General features: G+C 47.1%; 1 protein-coding gene across 2 annotated transcripts in view; it reads right to left on the bottom strand.

The window, feature by feature from the left end:
• BOLL (boule homolog, RNA binding protein) overlaps positions 1-18,321 on the bottom strand; it is a 725,867-nt gene extending 707,546 nt beyond the window's left edge. For both annotated transcript variants that reach the window (XM_029606045.1, XM_029606046.1), the window contains exon 1: positions 18,167-18,321. In XM_029606045.1, coding sequence (XP_029461905.1) covers positions 18,167-18,184 — 18 coding nt within the window. In that variant the 5' untranslated portion in view covers positions 18,185-18,321. The remainder of the gene's footprint in view (positions 1-18,166) is intronic.
• Between the last annotated feature and the right edge of the window lie 379 nt (positions 18,322-18,700).

Genomic DNA, 18,700 nt, shown 5'->3' with positions numbered 1-18,700 from the left:
CTTGAGCTACTGTAGAAACTCCTTGTGCCGTCAGTAGTGTCCTCTCAATCTCCATGCAGTCAGATGGAGGGAGGAGTGGAGAGGATGGATGAGTATTCCCCCCTCTTGGAGTAGCAGATCCGGTCGGTCTGGTAGTCGAATCGGGTCGTCGATCGACAGACGTAAGAGAAAACTGTACCATGATTGTCTGGGCCAGGCCGGGGCAATGAGAATCATTTGGCTTTTGTCCACCATGCACTTTTGAACTGTTCTGGTAATTAATGGAATCGGTGGAAAGGCATAGAGGAAGGTTGACGTCCACGGCAGAAGGAATGCATCCTGGGCCAGTCTAGTAGCGCTGGGGCGTATCGAGCAAAACTGTAGGAGTTGCGTGTTCTCTTCCGTGGCGAACAAGTCTATCGATGGGGTCACCCAACGATCGAAGACTTGCTGGGTCACTTCCGGATTGAGTGACCACTCGTGTGGGTGGAAAATGCGACTTAATCTGTCCGCCCTGATATTCGCTAGTCCCGGTAGGTACATGGCTTGTATGTGGATGGAGTGCTTTTGCACATGGTGAAATATCTGTAAGGTCTCCTTACAAAGGGACCAGGAACCTGACCCGCCTTGTTTGTTTACGTAAAACATTGCCACCTGATTGTCCGTGTAGATCATGACTCTCTGACCTCTCAGGTGAGTCTGGAAGGTCCTTAGGGCATAGCGGATCGCTTTGAGTTCCAGAAGATTGATGTGCAAAGTCTGCTCTGCTCGTGTCCATAGACCTTGAGTTTCCAAGTTGTCTAGGTGAGCCCCCCACCCCTTCGGAGATGCATCCGTGGTGAGGACTGCATTGTGCGGCGGAGGATTCAATAAGGCCCCCTTGTCCAATGCGCATTTTCGGAGCCACCAATTGATGTCCTTCCTCATTTGGGACATTAACGACACTCGTGTATGCAGGGGTTGCGTGTGTTGCCTCCATTGTCGTTTGAGGCCCCACTGCAAACGACTCATGTGCAGCTTAGTATTGGGCACTGTAAAATTCACTGCCGCCATATGTCCCAATGCAGTCAGCACCTGTCGAGTCGTCGGGCGCTGCATGGTCAGCAGCGACTGAAGGAGGGTACGGATTGTCCGCTTCCTGTCGTCCGGTAGGAATGCTCGAGCTCGTGTGGTGTCCAGGCGGGCTCCTATAAATTGAAGAACTTGCGTTGGCTGCAAGATGGATTTGGGGTAGTTGATTAGTAATCCCAGTGTTTGGAGGCAATTGATGGCTGTGGAGAGGTGAGACCGCAGTAATGTTGGATCTGGTGCCGTTATCAACCAGTCATCCAGATAGGGAAAAATCGTTAGTCCTTGTTGTCGGAGGTGGGCCACCACCACTATCATGCATTTTGTGAACACTCTGGGTGCCGCCGATAGACCAAAGGGAAGAACTTTGTATTGGTAATGCTGATTGTGATATTGAAAACAGAGGTATTGCCAAGAGGATCGGTGGATTGGAATGTGTGTGTAAGCATCTTTCAGGTCTATTGAACACATCCAGTCCTTGGGCTGCAGCAGTGAAAGGATGGATTTCAATGACACCATCTTGAACCTTTCCCTTACTGTCCATTTGTTCAAGTCTCTGAGATCCAGAATCGGCCGATTCCCCCCTGACTTCTTTGGAATTAGGAAGTAGGGGGAATAGAAACCCCTGTTGCGTTCCGTTCGAGGTATGGGCTGGATAGCCTCCTGATGGCGGAGTAGGGCTATTTCCTGGGCCAGCTGGGGGTGTAGAGTTTTGGGGTTCCACGGCGTGAGATGTGGAATCTGGGGCAGGTGTAGAAACTGAATTTGGTAACCATTCTGCACGATTTCCAATACCCATTGATCTGAGGTTATGGCCTTCCAGGCTGAGAAGCGAGCTGTGATTCTGCCCGGAGGGGTGTCCATTAACTGTGGTGGTGGCCTGATCCTTAAAATGACGGTGCGGATTTTCCTGTAGTCGCTGTTTGTTGTTGCTGTTGTGGTCTCTGTCCTCGAGGTTTCCCTCTCCTCTGCTGGTTTTGAGGAAGAGGTTGGGTTTGTTGTCTCTGGAATGCAGGATAGGAAGGTTGTCGAAAAGGCTGATAATTCCTGTATGGACGTCTAGCGAATGGCTTTCACCGATTGGATGGGTAGAATCGTTTGGCGGATGTTGGCGTGGTTAAGGACTGCACTGCCAGGGCTTGATCCTTCAGTTTACTGACCGTATCTTGGAATTGGTCTCCGAATAAATTATCCCCCAGACAGGGGAGGTTAGCCAACTTTTCATGTAAGTCTTCACGAATGGCGCTGGCTTTCAACCATGCTAGCCTGCGCGCTGCTATAGCTGTGGCGGATGCCCGAGAGGAGGTCTCAAATCCCTCGTATACTGCTCGTAGAAGATAGCGCGAACATTCTTCCATGTCTAAAATGGGCGTCGGGATGTTGTCTCCTGTCGAGGTGAACATACCCTTTGTTGCTTGGAGGCACTCATACATGTATTGCACCATGTAGAACTGATGATGGTGAATACGAGCGGTCAGCATAGCATTCTGGTAGACCCGTTTGGCGAAGTCATCCAAGCATTTATTGTCCCTGCCCGGTGGGTTGGAGGCATGAGTTTTGGACCTCTTTGTCTTCTGTAACGCCGATTCCACTACGATGGATTTGTGTGGTAACTGCGACATGGAGTATGTAGAAGGTTTCTGAAGTTTGAACTTTAGGTCCGTCTTCCTAGACACTGCTGGCACCGCAAATGGTGTTTCCCACGATTTTTGTAGAACTCCATGTAATACATTGTGTGGAGGAAGGGACGTGGGTTCCCCCGGTGTATCAAAATTTTTAGAAGGCCTAAGGTTTCCGCCCTAGACTCCGGTAACTTTTGCACCTCTAATTTCAAAATGGTTCCCATCTTTTCCACGAATTTCGGGTAAGATAGGTCCTCCGGGGGAGAGTATGGTTCCGTAGGTTGTTCTGGTGGATCAGAAGGGTATCCTGTTGATGAGGAATGAGAAGATCGTGATTCTAGCAACTCACTCCTTGAGCGGTGGGATGGTGCCGGTGAGGGTGGTCGCGGCCGGGTAGGAGTCAGATCTTGGTCTCCCGGCAACGATTGCGGCTTGTCTGTTGTGTGTGACGGGTCCAATTTGTCCTCTGGCGGCAAAGTGAAAGACGATTCCAAGGTCTCGAAAAATCCCGCCAGTGATTGGGAGAGGTCCCAAAAAGCTCTCTGTGTGTCTGGCGGCATTGACCGGCGGTCCCCAGAAGTGTCCCCGGGTCCTGACTTGGGCGGTGACCGTCCAGGTCTAGCTGCGTCAAGTGTAGAGTTTGCGTGTCCTGTCGGATTGCCTGCTGAGGATTTTGAACAGGAGCTCGATGACATAGAGGAGGAGATCAGAATTACTCGGGTTACTGATTGTTCAGATTCTATATCCTGACTGGAGGACATGGAGAATGACCTATCTCTGGAACGGTCCGATGATCGGTGGCGTTTATGTCTTCGCTCAAGTCTACCGTAGGAAGGGCTTCCTCTATGATGCTCGGACCTCCTTCTAGTGTGAGATTGTAGGCTACTGGATGCTGAGTCTGATGTGGCCCACTTGTGAGACGTGCGAGTTCCGTCCTTCGAGTGCTTCCCATGATGTTCGCGTTTCCCACTAATGCGAGAATGTCGATGCCTGTGTTCGGTTTCCTGTGTTGAAGTGCTCTTCGTGAGTATCTTCTCCTGTGGGGTCTGGGATGGTTTGCCCGGCGCCGGTTTCCGTGTTGCCCGGCTTGTCGGGTGCCGTTTTGGGGTTAGCCCTCGGTCTCTCGGCGCCTCTTCCGGCGCCGAGTTTCTAGACTCTGAGTCCCTTTCCCCGTCCTTCGGCGCCGTTCCCGGCGCTGGGTTTCTTTGTGCCGATCCCGGCGCCCGCTCTTCCGGCGCCGATCCCGGCGCCCGTTCTTCCGGCGCCGATCCCGGTGTCCATTCTTCCGGCGCCAATGCTGGTGCCTGTTGCTTCAGCGCAGATGCCAGCTCCCCAAGCTTTGGCGCCGGTCCCCACGCCTGGGAGTTCGGCGCTGATCTCCTATAGAGGAGCGACCCTTCAGAGGACTCGGCCTTTCAGTAGGTCTCAGTCTTTTCGTCCCAGACAGCCCAGAAGAGGTGCAGGCTCGGATAGTGGAACTTCCCAAGCCTCCCAATGCAGGTTTGCTGACCCACCCCTGGGAACAGAAGATAGGGGGACACCTCTCCCTCTTTTATCAGCGGTGAGTCGAAATCACATCAGATCAGTGGGTCCTGGAAGTGATGCGAGATGGATATGCGATGGAGTTTCGCAGTGTTCCTCAGGACGTATTCATGGAATCGCCCTGCCACTCCCTGCAGAAGAAGCAGGCGTGGAGAGTACATTGTCAGGGCTCCTCAGTTTGAGGGCTGTGGTTCCAGTGACCACGTCTCAAGAAAATATGGGGCGATAATCCATTAATTTTGTTGTGCCAAAGAAGGAGGGCTCCTTTCTTCCCCTACTGGATCTCAAGGGTGTCAGCCGTCATCTGCGGGTGAACCATTTCCACATGGAAACATTGTGCTCAGTGATACTGATGGGGAGCCATCCCTGACAGGCAGATCATACACTGGCAGCCACCAGCTACTTAACTGGATAAGTGAACTGCAAAAGATAGCAAGTTAAGCACTGACTTTTCCAGTTAAGTGGCAGCGGCGAATCTCACCAAATAGCTGGAAAAGTCCATACTTATCCCAGATAAATACTTCTCCTCGAAAAGTTCTTGACATTTATTTTTTCAGTTTTTATTCTTTTTTACTGGTTTTAAGTGCCAGCGCAGTAGCATTGGAAACTTAACTCCATCTTTGACCCCGGAGTTAAATTTCCAGCATTAAAAAAACAAACAGTGACTGGGCTTCTTCGGGAAGTAATACTTCATGCTCTCATTTACACAGGATTTCCAAGCAAAGGTACTAAATAGTACTCCCTTTAGAATGCTCATTACATGGGCGTATAACTCCTTGCTGCATTGGCAGTAACGTTTACACTCACGAAATGAGCATTTAAATGCATCTCCCGACTGGGGATTGCTTCAATTTGAGAAAAGGAGAAAAATAATTTGTCTCGCTCTCCTACGGTGAGACCATAAGGTCCCTCCCCCAGTTGAGAATTTCTGAGGTGATTTCCGTGGTCCGTGTGTACTTAGCTGCTTAAGCAGCTCAAAAGCAGTGGGTGCAGGAAGCCGAGAGTGGTAGTGACGGCAAACTCCCCCACAGCTGGAGACCGTCTCAGTGCTCAGCCAGGTAGGACTGAGCTCTGGAAAGTGCTTTTAATAAAAAAAAAAAAATTATTGCAGAGACAGTGAAGGAGAGTTCTGCTAGGGCTTTCTTCCTCCCAGTCTCTGTGCTTGGCGCACCTTTCCGACATTCGTCCTGTTCCATGGAGGTCGAGGGATGTGGGCAGCCTGGTGGGTTGAGCAGCCTCGTTGGCTAGACCTCGCTCTGAGATTTCTTGATTGAGCGTTGTGAGGTAGGCCTCAACAGCTTTTCGCGTGCTTCTTAGGTTGCCTACTCAGGATTGTCAGTTCAGTGTGTGCGTCTTACTGCAAATATTACACAAGGCCCTAAAACACCAATATTAGGAAAATAGAACAATCCTGGCTGCTATAGATTCCTACATAGAAACTACATACCAGCCGAATATCGCACCTCATTCACACAAGCAGAACATAGACAGATCCTCACTAAATACAGAATAAAGAGGCTATAATGTATAAACAAACATACAGACAAAAAAATGAATGGGAAATTGCAATAAGCCAAACCCTGCATATAATGCAAGAATGGAAAAACAGAAACATCATCATTCCTCACAAACATCAAACAAGAAAATCAAGAAATATAAATCATAATAGTGAAACTGTTGTGATTCCTCCCATGGCTGGAGCCATAGGAGGCCTCTTACCTGCCTGCCTTGCTCCAGCCCTGACGCCCTGGTTCCCGCGGCCATGGCCGCCATCTTGCCAGCACGGCAGGAGCTGTGCCGGGGTACCTCTTTGCAGCACAGAGCCGCACCGGCCCTTCCTCCGCAGCCCGGAGGCCGCCATCTTCTAGCAAGCCAGGGGGCCTGCCCTCACATGGCCGGAGCCGTCAACACCAGAAGCTTCTCTTCTTGTGGCCGGGAGGCCGTCCCAGAGCTCCCCTTCATCGTGGCGGGAGCCGCAGACTTCAGTGCCGCTCTCTACGGCAGGAGCTGCTTCTTCTTTACTCTTCTTGCGGTCAGGAGGCCACTGGGAGCTCCTCTTCAGGGGCTGGAGCGACACCCCAGTCCCTCTTCACAGCAGGAGCCGCTCCGATGCCTCGGGGCCTGCTCTGAAGCCTGCTTCGGCTCCTCCTCCCTTCAATCTCGTAGCAAGGCCGCTGTCCAGGGTCCTGCTTCCTCTTCCTACCTTCTAGGGGTGGGGCCGCATCTTCCTGCCAGAATTAAAGGCACAGTGTAGGTGTGGTCCCTCTCTGGCTCCTCCCTGGGTATTTCCTGCTTAGCCCTATAATAGGGCCTCTTCGCCACTTCAACCTTGCCTTTGCAAGGAGCAAGTTCCTTCCTGGAACTGTCCTCCAGGATCTGGTCTTCTCTAGGACTTCTTTGCACTCCTCGCTTCTGCATGGCATTCCTGTGTTCTTCGTTGGATCCTTTCTCGTCGTCTGTTCTGGTCCTTACTGATGCCCGTCTGTTCCTGATGTTCCTTCGTTCAGTCTGATGGTCTTGATGTCCGTCCTGTCCAGATGTCCAAGGCTTCGCTTGATCTTTCCTAGCGTGGTCCGCGACCATCCCCCACTGGGGTGTCTAGGATGCTGGTGGGTCTTCTCCATCATCGGAGCCGAGGATCTCTATGTTCCTGTCTGTTTCCTCCAGGGTCTGGAGTCTTCTGGATATCCGCTTCATCCGTCCTGGCTGCTCTTCACCGAGTGTCTGGAGAGTCCATCCCAGATGTCCTGGATCCATCCCTATCTCTCCTCCAATGCTCTGGACTCCAACTACGCCTAGCCTCTGGCAGGCAGTGCTCCAGTGGCTGAGGGTCGTTCTGGCCACTGCAGCCTCCTCCCCGGCTGTGGGTGTTAGCGCCTTATCCGGAGTCTTCTTCATCCTGAGTTTTATCCTGATTTTAACTCGTCTGATCCTCATCTGAGTCTGACCTTTGTCTGAGTCTGATCTTCATCTGAGTCTGACTTCATCAGCATCTGAGTCTTCAACTTCAGTTCCAGTCCACTCTTGCCTCCTGACAGGCCTGCTGCCTTTGCTGCTCCCTGCGGCAGGTCCGAAAGGGCTTGGAGTGGTCGGAGGGCTACTCAGAGGCCAACCTAGCATGGTTGGTCTCACTGAGGCTGCGCAGGTCGGCAGGGGCTTGTTCTTCACTCTTTCCCAGACGAGGACCGTCTCACCGCAAGGGCACACAACACTCGTCCTGCACTGGGGAGCACCCCCTGGTGCTCTCTCCCATCGCAGTGCAACAGAAACCATACTACTAAAAACAATATTTTCAAAACATTTGATGAATAGAATAACATCCTATAATTAATAACTCATATTAAAATTTTAAAACATTTACCAAACACCAAGAAAATATTTCAAAACATCAGACATATCAAATAAAGTTCAATAATTAAAACAAAGAGGGACAAAAAATATCCACCACACACCATACCTGGGAACTTAGCATTTCTAGTTACCCTGAGATGTTCGTGGATTAGTGGGGCAGAGTGAAGGTCAGGGGTGGATTGGCCTATTGGGGCTCCGGGCATGCCCCAGTGGGCCGGCCAGGCCAGTCACGTGACACTGGTGTTGATCAAAGCAGCTTCATGCCTGCGGAGCCACTGGGCCGGATTTTAAATGGCCTGCGCACGTAAATCCAGCCTTTAGCACGACCCTTCATGTTAAAGGAGCGCTGTGTCTGCTTCTTATCCTCTGGCAAACAAACCAGAGATTCACCCCACTTTCTGACCAGTTTCTCCAACTCGCTCCCAAATAAAGGCAAGTCATTAAAAGGCAACTTGGTGAGGTTAGCCTTGGAGGTCGCATTGGCCAACCAATTTCTTACCCATAACTGGTGCCTGACAGCTACTATCAAAGTTACCCCTCTGGTGGACGTGCAGACCAAATCCCAGCCCGAATCAGCCAAGAAGGGCGCAGCTGGTTCCATAACTGCCCTGGAATTTACCCCAGAGTTATCAACCTCCTGGGAGAGAAGCAAACAAGAGTGAGCCTCGAGGGAACAAGAAGACGCGATCTTCAAGGACATTGCCACTGCTTCAAATGCCTGCTCAAGTATAGTCTCATTCTTTCTAGCATGAGCATCCTTCAAGACCACTCCTCCTTCCACAGGAATAGTGGTCCGCTTGGAGACTATGCACACAAGTGCAATCTACCCTTGGAAACGTAAACGCCCTCTTACCACTGGATCCACAGAGTACAGGATTTATGCAAGGACACCAAAACGGGATTTCTCTTTGACTCAGACATGGAATCTGTCCCAGGGATCACAAGCATGTCCAAGATCTGGGAGATCAGAGCTGGCAGTTAATTTCAATGAAAGAACCATAGCATAGTTCTATATGGTTCTAGACCTGGAGGAATTTCACCATCCTCAAGAGAAGCAGAAATTGGCGTCATTATCCGTGCCATCTGGATCCCTATCAGGAGGATCTGCTGTTGCTCTAGGAGCACTCCTGTGCTCAAGAAAAGGTCCAGACAAGGTCCCTTCCTGCTCCTCTACTCTAGGAGCAGTGGACCGGGTTGAGGACAGCGCCTGAAAAAGGGAATGCTAACCTTGGAAAAAAACCTAGGAAAATGTAGAAGTATCCAATCCAGGAGACACCTGGGGTGCACTCACTGAACTACCATCCCCTGCTGAGGAGTCAGTTAGGGGAGATCCAAAGTCAGACGCTCCATCCGAGCCATCTTTACCCAGACCTACAGCTGGTTGAGAAGAACCATGCCTAGTGAAATCAGAAGAGGATAAAACTCCCTGAGCCTCCAAACAGCGCTGGCACAAATTAGCGGGCATTCCTTGCTGAGATGCCCTAACATGACAGGCAGTGCAAAAGGAAAAGCGCTTAGGAATAGGTGCCATTATGGCCAACAGTGCACTGAACGGCGGCCGGAGGCATGCATCTAGCTGGGTTGTTTTTTTTTAAACATCCAAAAATTCTAGGCATCTAACACTTGGGCACCTAACACTTGGGCAACCGATACTTAGGCATCACATTGCTAGGTGTCCCAAACCTAGGTGCCCATAGAATAAGTGCCGCTCAAAGGACAGGCGCACAAAAAACGCTTAACTTGGATGCACAAGGGAGCCCAACTAGGCGTCCAGAAAAACTAGACACACAATTGGATGCACAGGCTGATGTCACTAGAGAGGGTTATGTCAGTTTATTCTGTCTCCATCTGCTAGTAGGGGAGCATAAACCTACTTGTTCTGGAGTCATCTGACTGGACGCTAAGAAATTAACCATTTTGTTTACCATTAAATATAAACATCTCATTAGTCTCTTCTAGAAAACTCCAAAAATATGAAGTTTGCCATGTAGAATCTCTCAAAAAAAATACAGATCCGTAAGAGAAAGAAGAACAAATTAAATACTGAGAGGAAAATATTCAGCGGAAAAGTTTCCCAGGTAACTTTACTCAGCCATTCAGCAGCACTTAACAGGTTAAGTCTGCCACTGAATATACCTGGCTACGGTTACTCTGATAAAGTTATCCAAGAACTATAGAACAAGTAATTTCTCACCGGACTTAAAAATATAAGTGTTTACCAGCTAAAATTTAGCCAAGCCTCTAGAATGCCTCCATCACCATCTTTTTTTTTTATCCAGGTAAATTTTGTGTGGGTAATAAGTTACCCCAAGAAAATTTAGCAAGGGCAAATTTTCAGATCTCAGCTTTTGTCTAGGTAGCCTTTGAATACTGTCCTCTGAGCAAATACTGTAACCACATTACCCCCGTCTTTAAGGAATTGTGCTGGTTGCCAATTGGCTGTCATGTAAAAATTACAATTTTCATTTTTTAAGAGCTTCATGGGTTCAGTCGAATCTATTTTAAAAAGCACTTAATTCCATATGTTCCTATAGGTGTTTTATGCTCTACCCAAGGGGCATTTTTTATCTGAATTGAGACTAGGGAATTAGAGTAAAAATTTGTTATGAATGAGCCATTCATAACAAATTTTTCTGGAGAAGGAAAAGAGAGGAAGAGGCAAACAACACAGTGGACATCCGGGGGTGAGGTGTTTACCCGGCCCCAACGGCGCTCACAGCTGTTACCTTAATTATTCTGACATCATCCGGCAGCGAAGGAAGAGGGCCCTAAAATCGCCCAGTTTGCTGCTTTTCTTTGAGGAGGAAAAGAGAGGAGGAGGAGAACAACACAGTGGGCATCCAGGGGTGAGGTGTTTACCCGGCCCCGGCGGCGCTCACAGCTGTTACCTTAATTATTCTGACGTCATCCAGCAGCGACGGAAGAGGGCCATAAAATCGCCCAGCTTGCTGCTTTTCTTTGAGGAGGAAAAGAGAGGAGGAAGCAAACAACACAGTGGACATCCGGGGGGAGGTGTTTACCCGGCCCCGACGGCGCTCACAGCTGTTACCTTAATTATTCTGACGTCATCCGGCAGCGACGGAAGAGGGCCATAAAATCGCCAGGTTTGCAGCGCATGGCCACCGCCGGCTTTGTTTTTACTGCTCTTGTTTTCCTCCAAGACCTTTACTATGTGAGTAACATCTTTGAATCTGGATTTACAAATTTACTTATATTGCTTAAAGTTTTTTCAACTCTAACTCTCTTATCCGTGACCTCCTCAGGAAGGACCCAAGAAAAGTGTGTTTATTTAAAGGGAACTTGGGAAAACCCTCAAATTTCATTGAAATATTATTTGTTCCTAATACCTCATACGAAGAAGAAGAGGAAAATAAGAGTAGAAACCTCATCTACTCCTATAAGCACCCCCTCTCAAGCAACAATTGAAGGGTGTTCTTTTCCCCAATCAACATAAATACCCCAGCAGAGCACTCCATTACAATCACTGGTGAGAAGCATATACCAGTACCATTGGACTTATTGACATCTTTAAGCCCTGGGGCACCTTTGACACCTTCTCCTCCATGCTATGAGCAATCCTCGGTATCGGGTCAGAACATGCGATGTATACCGCCGCAAGTCTCTGTCCCACTGAGGTGGAACCTGGGAATATGGCTGCAAGCGAACAGAATATCGGGGATATTGGACTGTCGCTACCAACTCCTCCACAGTTAAGAGGAGTGATGGTAGGGGAACACCTAAGCCCTACCCTGACCTCCATAACATCAGAAGGGCAAGGTGACCTGGCTACGAACCCAGGATTGGGATACGATCATAGTCAGGAAAGTTTGGTAAGCATGAATACTTCTGCCATTATGTTGGAAAAACCACAGACTATCACCTTAGAGACTGTTTGGAAAACACTTATTTCTTTGCAATCATCTATTGTGACTATGTCTAATATTATGACAGAAACACAACAACGTCTTAAACAAATTGATCCTGTAATGGTAACTCATACAGATAAATAAATAATTTAGAAACTCAAGTAGCACAAATACAAAAAGGGCAAATGGGCCTGATTCAAGGTGAATTAGTTAGTTCAAGAAAAATTGAGACCATAGAAAATGAATTGAGATATAAAAATCTCCAAATATTAAATTTCCCATATATAAATTTAATTTCACCTTATAAACAATTTAAGAAATATATGTTGGAAATTCTTTCTATTCTACAAGAGGCGTTACGAACTATTGCCAAAATATATTTCTTGAACAAAAAAGAAAGGAAGAAAAAAAAGAGCAACGAAAGAATACAGAGATTGGGAATTTAATAGAACTAATTGAACAATCATTAGAAGAACAAGTAGAGTCACGTGGAACATTGTTGGTTACATTTGTATTTCCTTCAGACAGAAACACTGTTCTGAGATTATTTCTTAAAAATAGAGAAACGTTATACATGGCCCAAAAGATCTGGGTCTACCCAGATATAACTAGAGCTACCCAGCAGCGCAAGAAGGAATTTCTAGCCATGTGTCAGGAGGCTAGGGCACTCGGTGCTACAATTATCATCAGATACCTTAGTAAATATGTGTTAACTTTAGACAGAACAAGATATGTGTTCTTTGAACCGATGCAATTACGTTCCTTTATAAATTCACATTTACATTTGTGTAATTAAGACGCTACCAAACTTTCATAGGCAATAGTATATATATTGTTGATACCCTTAACTCGTATTATATTGATTTCCTATATTAAGAAGCTCCTGAAAATATCTTGGGTCTTTTCTGATTTGCTTTTAAAAGTCACATTAATACTTTTAGAAGTTATTTCTATCATATACAAATGATGTATTAAGATGGTTCTTTGACTTTATATTTGATGTTTTAGAGAAGCAGGAGAACCATTGTGGCCAGTGCACAGGCTGGAGCTGATTTCTCTTTGTGGAACTGAATTCTCATTGTGGCTAAGTATTCTTGCTTATTACTTATAAGTATTGTAGAAGGCTTCTGTGAATAATTCCTGTCTGTGTTTTCATTTATTTATAGTAAGATATTATTCTAGTAAATTAATTTGCTGTTTGGTTGCTCTGCTATAGAGTTAAGATTTAAAAAAAAAAACACTCCAGCTTTTAATCTGATAAAATCTATTTCTCATTTGGAGTTAGCTGGCACAAATAATCTGTTTAAATCTTAATATTGGGGCATAAAGACTGTTTTAAAAAAATTGACAAAAAAGGACAGACAAACTTCTAGAAGTGACCTGATCCAACTGGATTGGGTGTGTCTCAGACCTTGGGGAGGTAAACTTAGAGAAGCAGGAGAACCATTGTGGCCAGTGCACAGGCTGGAGTATATTATTGGTCTGGTTCTTTGCTAATTGTTTGCTTTAAGATTCAGTATACCTGCATTTCTCTTATTGTAGAGCTATCTTTAATAATCTGTTTAATATTGCCACATAAGTGCTGAGGGATCATTTAATAGATAAAGGACTATTAAAGTTCCAGGAAGTGCCCTGCTCTACCCAGCTTGTCCCAGGTTAAACTGTTTGAAATGTGGATCAGCAGTGGACCAATCTAAAAGGAGAAATCACCAAGGCAACTACTCTATATGTTAGAAATGTAAAGAAAAGCAAAAGAAAATTGAAACCTATCTGGTTCTCAAAGGAGGTGGCTGACAAAATTAAAGCTAAAAGAACAGCATTCAAGAAATATAAAAGATCCCAAAGGGAGGAGCACAAAGAAGAATATTTGTTTCACCTGAGGGAGGCAAAGAAATTAATCAAGTCGGCAAAAAGTCAAGCGGAAGAGAGGATTGCCAAGGAGATAAAAAATGGTGACAAAACATTTTTCAGATACATCAGCAAAAAGAGAAAAGTCCAAAGTGGTATAGTGAAATTGAAAGGTGGAAATGATCAATGTGTGGAGAGAGACGAAGAAATGGCAGAAATATTAAATGAATACTTCAGCTCTGTGTTCACTAAAGAAGACGCTGGAGAAAGACCATCTCTACACAACAAGAAACTGGAGGGAAGTGGAATAGATGAAAATCCTTTTACAGTAGAAAATGTATGGGAAGAGCTAAAGAATCTGAAAGTGGACAAAGCCATGGGGCCTGATGGGATTCATCCAAGGATACTGAGGGAGCTCAGAGATGTGCTGGCGGGTCCGCTGTGTGACCTGTTCAATAGATCCCTAGAAACGGGAGTGGTGCCAAGTGATTGGAGAAGAGTGGGAACAGAGTGACTGGAGAAGAGTGGGAACAGAGAGGAGGCTGGTAACTACAGACTGTTGAAAGAGAAAATAGTGAACTATCTACAGTCCGGAGACTTGATGGACCAGAGGCAGCATGGATTCACCAGGGGAAGATCCTGTCAGACAAATCTGATTGACTTTTTTGACTGGGTAACCAAGGAATTGGATCAAGGAAGAGCACTCGATGTCATCTACTTGGATTTCAGCAAAGCTTTTGATACGGTTCCGCACAGGAGACTGGTGAATAAAACGAGAAGCTTAGGAGTGCCGAGGTGGTGAACTGGATTGCAAACTGGTTGACGGACAAAAGACAATGTGTGATGGTAAATGGAACTTTCTCTGAAGAGAGAGCAGTTTTAAGTGGTGTACCGCAAGGATCGGTGTTGGGACCGGTCCTGTTCAATATCTTTGTGAGCGACATTGCGGACGGGATAGAAGGTAAGGTTTGTCTTTTTGCGGATGACACTAAGATCTGCAACAGAGTGGACACGCCGGAAGGAGTGGAGAGAATGAGACGGGATTTAAGGAAACTGGAAGAGTGGTCGAAGATATGGCAGCTGAGATTCAATGCCAAGAAGTGCAAAGTCATGCATATGGGGAGTGGAAATCCGAATGAACTGTATTCGATGGGAGGGAAAGGCTGATGTGCATGGAGCAGGAGAGAGACCTTGGGGTGATAGTGTCTAATGATATGAAGTCTGCGAAACAATGCGACAAGGCGATAGCAAAAGCCAGAAGAATGCTGGGCTGCATAGAGAGAGGAATATCGAGTAAGAAAAGGGAAGTGATTATCCCCTTGTACAGGTCCTTGGTGAGGCCTCACCTGGAGTACTGTGTTCAGTTCTGGACACCGTATCTACAAAGAGACAAAGACAAGATGGAAGCGGTACAGAGAAGGGCGACCAGGAAGGTGAAGGGTCTTCATCGGATGACATACGAAGAGAGATTGAAGAATCTAAATATGTACTCCCTGGAGGAAAGGAGGAGCAGGGGTGATATGATTCAGACTTTCAGATACTTGAAAAACTTTAATGATCCAAAGACAACGACAAACCTTTTCCGTCAGAAAAAAATCAGCAGAACCAGAGGTCACGAGCTGAGGCTCCAGGGAGGAAGACTAAGAACCAATGTCAGGAAGTATTTCTTCACGGAAAGGGTGGTGGATGCCTGGAATGCCCTTCCGGAGGAAGTGGTGAAGTCTAAAACTGTGAAGGACTTCAAAGGGGCGTGGGATAAACATTGTGGATCCATCATGTCTAGAGGGCGTGAATAAAGAGGAGGCAGCAAAACACTGCACGGAACGGCAGTAGCCACAGAGGCATTCACGGAACGGGATGCCAGTGGTTGATGTTCCACCTTCACGGAGCGGAAGGATGGAGGGCTGCTATCTCCAAAAAAAAAACAGGGGTGGGTAAGAGTATGGGGCAGGGGTGTGGCCTGCTTGTTGCAGCGGTTGCTACCCCTAATTGAGCTGGATGTTCACTTGGATGCAGATACAGCACTGCTCTCTCCATTGGTGGTGAGGTGGAGGGGAATTAGGGCTGGAGGGTACTGGACGCCAATAGTAACAAGTGGGAGAGAGAAAAAGGAAAAAAAAAAAAAAGGATAAAGTGCGTAGCTTGCTGGGCAGACTGGATGGGCCGTTTGGTCTTCTTCTGCAGTCATTTCTATGTTTCTATGTTTCTATGTTTGCTGTCAAATTGGAGCTATTTCTGTTGTATACACATGGGGGCAGATTTTCAGACTCCGCGAATAGGCCTACTTTTGTTTGCGCTCCAGGCGCAAACAAAAGTACGCTGGATTTTAGTAGATACGCGCGGAGCCGCGCGTATCTGCTAAAAACCTGGATCGGCGCGCGCAAGGCTATCGATTTTGTATAGCCGGCGCGCGCCAAGCCGCGCAGCCTACCCCCGTTCCCTCCAAGGCCGCTCCGAAATCGGAGCGGCCTTGGAGGGAATCCTCTAACGCCCTCCCCTCACCTTCCCCTCCCTTACCCACCCGCCCGGCCCTGTCTACACCCCCCCTTACCTTTCTCCGGGGATTTACACCTCCCGGAGGGAGAAGTAAATCCCCGCGCGCGAGCGGGCCTCCTGCGCGCTGGGCCGCAACCTGGGGGCGGGTACGGAGGGCGCGGCCACGCCCCGGACCGCCCCGGGCCGTAGCCACGCCCCCGTACCCGTCCCCAAAACGCTGCCGACACGCCCCCGAAACGCCGCGACAACCGGGCCCGCCCCCGACACGCCCCCGACATGCCCCCCTCGGAGAACCCCGGGACTTACGCGAGTCCCGGGGCTCTGCGCGCGCCGGTAGGCCTATGTAAAATAGGCTCACTGGCGCGCAGGGCCCTGCTCGCCTAAATCTGCCCGGTTTTGGGCGGATTTAGGCGAGCAGGGCTCTGAAAATCCGCCCCATGATGTATTAAGATGTTTCTTTGACCCTACATTTGATATGCTTTTTGCTGTCAAAAATTGTTAAAATGCATAAATATAAAATAAAAAAAATGAATGGCTCTTCTTTTATGGAATTCTTCACCAAAGGAAACCTCCTTAATAAACAACTTTTTTAGCTTTGGAAAATGGATTAAAATCTTGGCTTTTCCAGAAGTCTCATTACATTATTTTTTTTATGCCCACTTGAATTCTTACATTTCTGGTCCGACTGATCTTACTGCATGGTGATTTTGATTTCATTTTATGGTTGTGTTTATTATACTTTCCTATTTTAACTGTATTTTTTGTTCAACTACATCTTTATAGTGTATATTTTAAGCTATGATTTTTTTTGGTTTGTTTTACGTTTGGATTTTACATTGTATTTTTCTGTTTTACCTCGCCCTGAGTTGCTTAGGAAAGGTAGGTAATAATTAAAAATTGACTGACAATAACACTACACCAATTTATCCTTTACAGATAATGATACTGCAAATAGAAACTTTTAACAAACAATGGGTAATATGTCAATCCCTCTTATTACACAATGAAACCCTAAAATTAATACTGATCCCCGTTTCCCGATCCCAAAGGCTCATGAAACTTAACTAATGAAATAAATAAATGACTGCTGGGCCCAGAACGGAAAACAAGGCTCCCAGAAACCGTTTCCTGCGGCAGCGCTCTGGATTCCTACGAATAGCTGATTGGCCAAGGAAGGAGCACGTGCTCCCACGAGGAGTGGGGTCAGAACCGTTCTCCAGCGATATTCCAGGTTGGCGCGCGCGTCTCGGTACAGCTTCGTTTCACGCGAGAAGAGATTTAAACAGTTTTGAAACTGTCTCAAAGCCGTAGGCGGAAAAAAAAATAACATAAGTTCGCTGGTTCCGAGTTGTCAAAGAAAAAATGTTTACTTCATTACGAGTTGTTTAGACAAACAAAATCAAAATACCTTGTCCACGAGATAATTTTACAATTTCCATTTGTCCAACGTTAAGCAACTGTCAACGACTTTATGAAAAAAAATAGTACATCCAGTAAAATATAATGCTTGAGTGGAGGGGGAAGTGGGACGTGAGCCCGGTTGCATCTACAACTGTCATTTCTAGAAACTGCGTTGTCAACTCAGCTGCCATAGGCGGGAAAAGCCTGCGGCCACGTCGAGCACCTTCTCCGAGCTCCTCGTTAGTTTAGACATTCCGGGGCTGGGGTTCGTCCGAAAAAAAAAAAAAAGATAACAACCTGGCTATCGAAATTCCCAACCAGAGCTTCGACCACTTCGGAGCGGTTCCGTTATTTCGTACTTTATCGCGCGGCTATTTGCTGCAATCATGCCGAGCTCCTCGTGAAAGCTAAAAGGAGAAACGCCTTTCCCGGGATGATAAAGTAATAAAAGGGAGGAGGGATGTGAGAAAACTAAACACTGTCAGGAAGTGCAACTGCGGACCGCGAAGTCCCAGCTACACACACAAACCTCTCTATATGGTAATCAGATATTTAGACGGTGCTTGTGAAAATACCCGATTTACCATCTTACAACTTTTATCTGGGAACGGTGCTTGTGAAAATACCCGATTTACCATCTTACAACTTTTATCTGGGAAAACAACCAATATTTTCCGTTCTTGCAGACGCGGTGTACTACAAAAATGCAAATATACATTTTAAGCCTCTGTGGGAGCAGATAGTGGGGTAAATTTATACAGTGGCCACCAAACGTAACAAAGACATCATTGGGAAATCTCCAAACGTTCACAAAGCATCGGTATTCTAAGTTTTCAGATTGACGCCTTAAGATTTATACCTTATAATTGCTGCCCCACTACTGTAAGTGAAATCTTTTCACCCGATGGGAGTTGGGAGTTCAGACGATGCGGATTTCAGCCCAGGTACCACCCCTCACAACCGCTTGTACATACAAGTGGACACCGTACTCACCGACGCTTCGTTTTCCATTTCTGCTAATACACGTCAAATAATAACTAAAGAGAAAAGGAAACCTCCAAAGTTCAAAGCAACGGGTCTGGTGGCGCCAACACTCGTCAGTTGGCCGCGGCGTTGCCGGAGTCCGCCGGCCCTGGGAGAAAACGTAGAGAAACCTCAGGTCAGAAAGAAAGCGGGCAAGGGAGGGGGCGGGGGCTTCCCGGGAGCGCTCTCAAGGGGGCTCACTTCCACCAAAACAGCTTGCGGCGGGGGAATAAAATCAAACACTCCCGCTTTCACGCCTTTCTTCTGGAAATCTTACAGCCTATCAGGCTACCACCTCCCTCATAATATTTGGCTGGTTTTCATTTTTTTTCATTACCAAAAGCACTATAAAGAAGGAGGGGGGGCTACCTCCCACCTCTGGGCCATTCAGTTCTTAAGAAGCAACATAACAGAAACCCGTCTGCTGCTGTCAATCATCACTGAAAACTCAATGCAAAGTGAGGAGAGCCACTCACCGGACTCTGCGTACTCATTGTAAAGAGA

This window comes from Rhinatrema bivittatum, chromosome 6 (genome assembly GCF_901001135.1).
Source record: "Rhinatrema bivittatum chromosome 6, aRhiBiv1.1, whole genome shotgun sequence".
In the NCBI taxonomy this organism is placed as follows: domain Eukaryota; kingdom Metazoa; phylum Chordata; class Amphibia; order Gymnophiona; family Rhinatrematidae; genus Rhinatrema; species Rhinatrema bivittatum.
Note: the sequence above shows the minus strand (reverse complement) of the source record. Positions and strands in the feature narration are given on the sequence as shown.